Here is an 8,101-nt window from a genome sequence, read left to right as displayed (position 1 = left end):
TTAACGTCTCGCACGAATCGCTTTGACGATAATTATCGCCCCCTTTGTATTTCATCGTATGCTTGGTAAACAACGCAGTTTCAGTCCCGAGTAATACGAGAAAATCAGGTAAATAGGTGCGTGCACGCTTGCGTTATAGGTATAATACCGTGACATTACAGCTGTTCAAAAGTCAGGCCACGCGGCTTCGCCGTACGGATAACGCGTCCGTATATTTCCTATAATTATACGTCGATTCTGTCCGATACGGGGTCTATAATTTACATCTGACATCAATGCAATGACGCGCCTATTGTTTAAACAATCAAAGACGCAGCATTATAACGCTTAGTTCTCTATTATATTACTTGCAATCCCTTTTGCATTTAATGCAAAAATATTTTATCCGAAACTGTTCAGATGTTGTTTATAATTACTATCGCGCATGCAACGCTGTACGCGAATCGGCGAGATCGATTAATTATATCCGCTTATTACGAAATGATAAGTTTGAGTACGTGTCCGACACGAATCTGTCACCGAGTCATCGGTAAGTTCAACCGGATATTGTAAAAATTTATCTGCCATCGCGTAGCGGAAGTTAAAAAAAGAAAAAAAAATGAAAAAAAACGAGGCGATGATCAGAGATCAACTATCGCAGAATCAAGTTGCGGAGAATGATATTAGCCGAAAGAGTGCTATTCGGATAAAATATAAAATTTATTCGGGTGAGGAAGAATCAAAGTCTCGAATGAGAACTATAAACTGTAGTTTTATATTGTTTATTTTTTTTTTGAAACAGTTGTCCTGCAGGAAACCTAGGAAAATGAAAATCTCGGGGAAAAGTTCCTTCGGTAAAAAGAGTGGGTGTCTCCCTATCGCGGATCAAGTTAGACTTATACCCGACCTGCAGCGGGTGAAGAGGGGGGAGCGTCGGTTGGGCGCCGAGTATATATACGGAGCAAAGTCAGCACCGTGCAAGAGTTCGCAAGAGACAAGCGGAGAGATAAAGACATATTATACCTACATAGAAGGGAAGAGAAGAAGGAGAGGAAAAAGGAGAAGAAGAAAAATTGAACAAACAGTTGTATAAGAAAAGAAACGTCGTTATTAACATCGTTGCGAAGATATATCGAAGAAAAAAAGATTTAAGAAGCAAAGTTTGCAAACGCCGAACGATCTTCTCGACGTTAAACAAACCCTCGTTTCGTTAACGTCACTGCCTATCACCACCACTACTGCTACTGCTACTTTTACTGTTACTCGTTATTCGTTATTCGTATCCGTGCCCACTTTTCGTGATCGCAGTGCAGCAGAGATTACAAACCTGCAAGTGTCGCAATCGTCGTCAACCCCCTCAGTGATTATTATTGTTTGCTTTTTCTTTCGTACATTCGCCGAGTTCTTCGCAAGTGTAATTACATTCCCATATCGTGAAACAATGAGTTCGCCAGTCAAGAGGATGACCATTTTCACAACCGCCGGTGCCGTTCTTCTGGTTCTCGCATTGCTGGCTACAGACACCGATGCTCGACCATCGGGACCTCTCAGGTTGGAACAAACTTCTTTCGTCGAGTTTTTAATAATCATCGTATAATTGATCATCTTGCCGAGACATCGGCTAGCAAAATTGTCAATTTTTTCACCCATTGTGAAGAGTTGAATATTGCCTGATAATTGCACGCCTGGGATTGAGAATTGAGAATTTGAGAAGGCAACTTTCATACTGATCTTTACAAATTATTAATCATATAGAAATTCATTGATCGTGATTGGTTTTTCTCTTCACCTTTCTTTTGCATTAGCGTTTTGTTTTTTCTTTTTTCTTTTCTACAGAGAAATAAAAGATGGAAGCTAACTTGAACTCTCGCGTCGCAAAGATGCCCAGTTAAATTCAACAAGTTTTGCCTGGCGCGGTTTCCGCCATTTTATTATTACTTTTCGCAACCGGCATACTTTGCGCGAGGTCGTTTAATCCTCAAGAATATATGTACATATTTACACGCGAAATTATAATAAGGGATAGCAATGTCTTGTGTAGTTTTGGTATTATCATAAAGACGAAAGTTTCTCCCCATGTTGTTGCATAAAATTACTTAATTTTACCAAACTTCGTTTCACTTAAAGCTCAACTTCCGCGTCTATGCGTATACGTTATAAATATGACAACTCGGTGAACGATAATCTTGAACATTGCTGTGTCACCACGTATATTACACATAGAATGATAATTATCAAAGTTGCACGAGCGAATGTATCACATATTTATCGTATTTTTCTCCCATACGAATTATACATACATACGCACATATATATATATATATATATATACGTACATATATATTGTATATATGTATGTATATACGGAATTGAACGACATGCACGCAGAGTGAATGAGAGATTCATCGACATTATTACCATGCGCTTCCATCATGCGTGTGTTGAACATTTAAAACGCAGTACGTTCACTCTCGTGCAATTATGTTACGAGACACGCGTACGCACGCGGACAGATCTCTGTTCCACTTATCGTTAACAACTTTTTATCTTCGTTGACGTAAAAGTTCATTGGTGTATACGAGCTGTACGTAGAATCGTCTATGCGTGTAAAGTGATGCAATAAGATTGAAGTTACCGATCATTCAAACGAAAATTTCGTCACGCTAAGCTTACTTCTCTAGACATTGCACGCAGTCAAGTGATTTATTGGCATAGTGAAATATGTCAGATGACAATAATGCTGAATCTTTAAACAGACATGATCCAAAAATTGAAAATACGGAAATAATGTTCGAAGCTTGGGACGGTTTCTCACGCTTGCGTAAGTCACTCGAATTAGAAGGCTTAATTGAACCTGTGTTCTTTCGCAATGATTACAGCAGGCAGAAACGAGTATCCGATCAGCGTCTGGCGGAACTTGAGACGTTATTGGCACTGTCGAAATTACGTGGGCGGCTGGTTACCGTACCCGTTGCATTCGGCCAAGTAGATCCGACTATAATGTAAGTATATTACGTATTCCAAATTAATGTCGCTTCTTCTTCTCCCGGATGAACTTTGCCAATCTTCTACCGCGTGAAACATTTCTTATAACTTGATGTTCGTTAAGAGGCAGAGAAAGAGACAGCGAGAGAGAGAGAGAGTGGCTTTTGAACGTCTCGCAGTCGGACCATAGTAACCTGAAAACTCTTTATAGTTTCGTTATTCGTTGAGGTGCTTCCGGATCTCAGGCACTTGACGTGCCAGACGAAATTGATGACAACGTTAACCTCGCAATTTGTTAACCAAAGGGAACTCCCGAATATGCCAGACCGTAAATTATGAACGATTTCTTAACCGATTGTACAGACTGAAACCATCGTCGACGTGAGCGCGAGTCGTGATTGTTACATGTCCCATCATGTGCGTATGTAATATACGTGCAAAACGATCACGTGGGCATGTACAATCCACTACTGAAATAATCTATTAATGTATCTGTGCAAACGACAAAGTGTTCGGTAGAAAACCGGTAAAAACTGGATACAATTCTTATCAGGTATAATAAGTCGTGCACGGCGTGCAGAGTGGCAATCCTCCGTTGGATTTTCTAGTTTAGGCTGCACGTCCACTTGCACCTAATCTTGTGTTCGTTAATACGTGTCTACTTCAATTGTGCACGTTTTATCAATTAGAAAATTGGAAAGAGTTATACACTTTGCTGCAATTTGAAACACGTCCACCCGTAAATCCATTCAAGCTTACGTGCGAAGTCTAAACGTTATATTCATACCTCTGATCCCCTATATTGATACATATGTTTGTCCGATACGCGTGAAAATTGATCTCGGTCTACCCTTATTCAAGTTGGATTGGTCGTGGCGCTTATCGGACAAACGATTCTAATGACGCGTTGTTACGTGAGATTGTCGGGTGGTATTTCTCTGCGCGTTTGAATACGAAGAATAAAAATTCTTCATTCTCTCTCAACGATTTTTATAAATAGTCGATAATTACTCCGTTACCTAGTATTATTTTAATTTGAAATACGCTTGATTTTTTTTTCAATCAATGCTTCACGTCATTCAATCGTTCGGGGGTCTAATTCCACCTCCAGGTCACACGTCTTATACTCCTTGCACGCCTTCTTCAATTTTACTGGTTGAAACCACAGGTTAATAAATTTGTAAAAGGAAAAAAAAAAACAACAGGCGTGATGAGTAACATTATATGTACATTTGCATACACGGCACGGGTGTGAGCGATTTTCTGCGAATCGACGAGCATCGATATTCAATTAACAAGTCCAGACGCGATAATGTAAAGCATTGTAATTACTATATTGATCGGTGAAAATGTGTCATCATATTTCATACCTGACATTATACCATTTTACCGTCTAGTGAGTCAGTGGCCGATTCGAAATTTTATCAAATTTTATCACGCGCGTATGCGTACCGGAGCATTTGTCGTTTACGTGAAAGATAAGCTGACAATGAGAAGTGCCGACATTCCAGACCGAGTGATCACTACACGCATTAACTTCTTCAGCTGCCAATAATAATCCCTTTCAAGTCGCTTTTCGAACTATTCACCAATCTCAGTCGGTCGATTAAAAGACATACTTTAATCGTTTCTTAGAATTAAATTTAACATTTGAATCGAACGATAATCATTCGCGGAGATCGAAACATTGCAAAACTTCATGATGGAATAATTTCATTTTTCGGAACGCTCCGCAAAATATTTACACACATCTACCGCGTACGTGTGAAATTGAATTGATACGATATTTTTTTTTTTTCTATGCAGTCCTTTCGGGGAACAAGTGGGATGCTTTTCAGATGAAACACGTACCTGCTTAAGTATATTCCGTTACCTGTCTTACCTCGCTCTCTTTTAATGTATTAAGAAATATAAAAAATGCCAAAGAAGTTCCTACGGTAATTAAATCTGCAGCGGGCAAAAGCCTGACGCAATAATACCTACTTTATACCTACACCCCGTCAATTTGTCACTGTCCCGGTAATGGAGCATTTAACTCGGTTATCGTTCTCGAGTCTTTTGCATTTATATCTTCCTGCCTTATAAAACGGGGCCGCAGAGAATGAAAAAGAAAAAAAAGAAGAAACGACACTTTTGTGCACAACTAACGATTTATTCCTCCACTTGCATGTGCTTCGCTGCAAATGCAAACGCATCTTATTCTTCTAAATTACAATTAGATGCCGGTGAGTTCGCGTTCACTTTCGGGTTTTAGAATTCATCACGCAATGAGAATGGCGCGAACCATATTTGAATTGTTTACCACAATCTCAGTGCGGTTCAGTAATTGTTTGTTGTTAATTGTTTTTCTCTTTTTTTTCGCACCTTATCCTGACCCGCGCGTTAATTTATCTTTGTCTCTTCTCTGTTTTAGTGGCCGCAGGCGGCGATCCATGGAAAGTGGGCTTCAAAGACTTCAACGGCTTCTGCAAGAAGCTGAAGAACGAGACTCTCTGTCCGCTGGTCAAGAAAGTGACGAATCTTTTCAATCGTATTTTGTAAGTTCAGTTTCTGCTCGCTGCTTTATACCCAGTACATAGTATATAATAATAATTTTTACCGCAGTTCATACTACTCGACTTTCAGGAGAATTTCTTTTATTCTTTAAAACCGATTTTACATATCTTATTGCAAAATATAGCTGAACCTTTTATTAATTAGGAAAACACCGAATTTGTTTTCTTCTTCGTGGAAGGAGTGATAAAATTTTTTCGTAAATGTCGATCTTTTACCTCCCTCACTACTGCACTCTATTTAATGAGAAAACTATGCAAACATGGACCTTGATTTCATATCTCACAACAGTAGGATTTCATCGGGTATAGACTGATAAAAACAGATTCCATTTAGTTAACGTGGCACATGCATCCGCTTCAACGAACTAATAATTGTAATACGCCTCACAGTACTTACTAATTGTCATTTTCACTGACTGCATCTGGCCAGAAAATACAAATGAATATTGCAATTTTTGAAGTCAGGCAGAATTCAGAGTTCCACGATCTGAAACATCAGCTGACTCATATAATTACTTGCAGTTTCGCAATTTATATTCGGGTAGAGCAACTTGTACCACTTCATAACCAATTAGACGCGTTTTACTTATTGAATTTGAATGATCTCATTCACAGGTGAAATTAATTACGAGTACGCGTTATAATATAAAGTTTGATTCAACTATTTCGTCTACTTTATCACACACGCTCATAGCGAATGTCGGTGCATTCAGTCGTTAGGGAATTTCCATCAGCGAGACTTATCATCCCGTTGACTGACCTATTAATTAATTAGAGTTGTAGCAATAATTTAGAATTCTAATAAACTACACTCGTGATTTACGCAATTTGTAGCATGTGAACCGTGTTAGCATTTATTCATCTTGGCATATTCATGTCAACTCATGTTTCGCCTTTTTTTGGTTCCAGAACAACCATCAACATCGACAAGGGGAGGAGACGGAGGAACAATTAGTATAATTTGAAAAACTTACGGAGATGTTTTAAGAAGTCAACCGAGAGGTTCTCAGCCCTCGTCCCTCTACAGTATTAGCGGAAAAACTCTGCCGTCTGATTTTTAGTTTAATTTTTATGCTTTAGTCTAAATTTTTTTTTCTTCCTTTTTTTTAAGATGAATCAAACGATTCGACTATACGTCTCGTGCGTTAATCGTAACAAGAACTGCGCTACGAAAATTTGATATTCCATTCTCTATATATTAAAAAAAAAAAAAGAATTTATATCAAAGATTCCGAGCGTAATATGGTCTGCACCGGCGAATAGATGTAGTGTACGGTGTGTGTAACTGATGGTATTTTCCGAAAGTATTTCGTACATGTCATAAATTTTAGTAATTTATTTAATTTATATTTAATATGTATGCTAAATTTTTTTATTTATTCAATTTACCTAATTTATTGACGTTAAGTATACATATATTATAAATATAATATATTCTTACTTCTAATTTTCTACCGTTTTCTATTCCGTTTATTTAATTGAAAAATTCATGCTCAAATGAATGATACGTCTACATGCCGAATTAAATCGTATATACGTATGATATATATAAGATAAAATTTTGCAGCTCAATTATTAAAAAATAATGATGAAACTATTGAAAATCCATTTGTTCAATTATTTCTACGATATTTAGTACTTCAGTAAATTGCAACAGTCTTTGCTTCGAAATAACATACATTCAAGACAGTATCTAATTTTAGTGATTACTGTTAGAGTGATTTATAAGCTGTAGTATTTTAAGAATTTACGTAAGTCCATATGTGCTACATATTTGAATAGAACGTTTCGGTAAAACCATGAGATTTTATCACTTCTAAACTGACAGCAAAGATCAAATTATGTATTTAACGTTCCGTAAAGAGAGATTTATTTATTATCATTTCACCATTGTATCTCAATTACATGTGATATATTTAAGATGTTATTGTTAACGGCTGCTTTGTCATTTTATTTATTCAAATTATGCACGTGTTGTTGTCTACCGCATTCGCCGGAATGTGAAAATATATTAATTTCATGTCCATAGACAACCTGCTACTGTACGTGAGTGCGTACGCAATAAAATTAATCCACATAATACATTTATCAAGCTCTTCGTCTGTACCTCCCAAACATGCTGTTACAGTTTGTGAAAATTAAAACCGAAATTAAAAACATTTAATTTTAACGAAACCGTTGCTTCGGGTACCGAAAACGAATGCAGTTTGGTCGCTTTTCCTACTCGTAACTATTAATTGGATTTTATGCAAAAAAATTCCTGTACTATAAGATCTATTACCTAACAGACTTTGGACTGTATGCATCGTGTATGCAAATTATAATACTGTAGTTTTTTTTTTTTAATTTCGTCTCAAACGATAATTGTGAAAAGACACCAAAAAGTAATTAGTATTTACTGTTTTATATGATTCATGCGAACTGCTGTGACAACCTTGAAATTCGTTTAATGGATAAACTGATTCTCAGTAATGCATAATATAATTGATGAAAATATTATTTACGTAACTGTACAGTAAATAATGATCAATGTCAATGATGTGCGTCACGATGTTCCCATGCCTGGTTATAGGCCACCGGAC

General features: G+C 37.2%; 1 protein-coding gene across 1 annotated transcript; it reads left to right on the top strand.

Moving 5' to 3' along the window:
• The first annotated feature begins 950 nt into the window (after positions 1-950).
• On the top strand, positions 951-7,601 carry LOC107223285. The gene is made up of 4 exons (XM_015662918.2): positions 951-1,530; positions 2,859-2,981; positions 5,378-5,501; positions 6,429-7,601. The coding sequence occupies exons 1-4, from the start codon at positions 1,421-1,423 to the stop codon at positions 6,477-6,479; spliced, it is 408 nt and encodes a 135-aa protein (XP_015518404.1). The 5' UTR covers positions 951-1,420; the 3' UTR covers positions 6,480-7,601.
• Positions 7,602-8,101: the final 500 nt, after the last annotated feature.

Source organism: Neodiprion lecontei, chromosome 4 (genome assembly GCF_021901455.1).
Source record: "Neodiprion lecontei isolate iyNeoLeco1 chromosome 4, iyNeoLeco1.1, whole genome shotgun sequence".
NCBI classification, from domain to species: Eukaryota; Metazoa; Arthropoda; class Insecta; order Hymenoptera; family Diprionidae; genus Neodiprion; species Neodiprion lecontei.
Note: the sequence above shows the minus strand (reverse complement) of the source record. Positions and strands in the feature narration are given on the sequence as shown.

Bases quoted from the DNA above. Each gene is read 5' to 3' on its own strand.
- LOC107223285 (XM_015662918.2), top strand. From the start codon at position 1,421: ATGAGTTCGCCAGTCAAGAGGATGACCATTTTCACAACCGCCGGTGCC. The intron at 1,531-2,858 runs GTTGGAACAAAC...CAATGATTACAG, and splicing joins CGACCATCGGGACCTCTCAG to CAGGCAGAAACGAGTATCCG. The intron at 5,502-6,428 runs GTAAGTTCAGTT...TTTTGGTTCCAG, and splicing joins AATCTTTTCAATCGTATTTT to AACAACCATCAACATCGACA.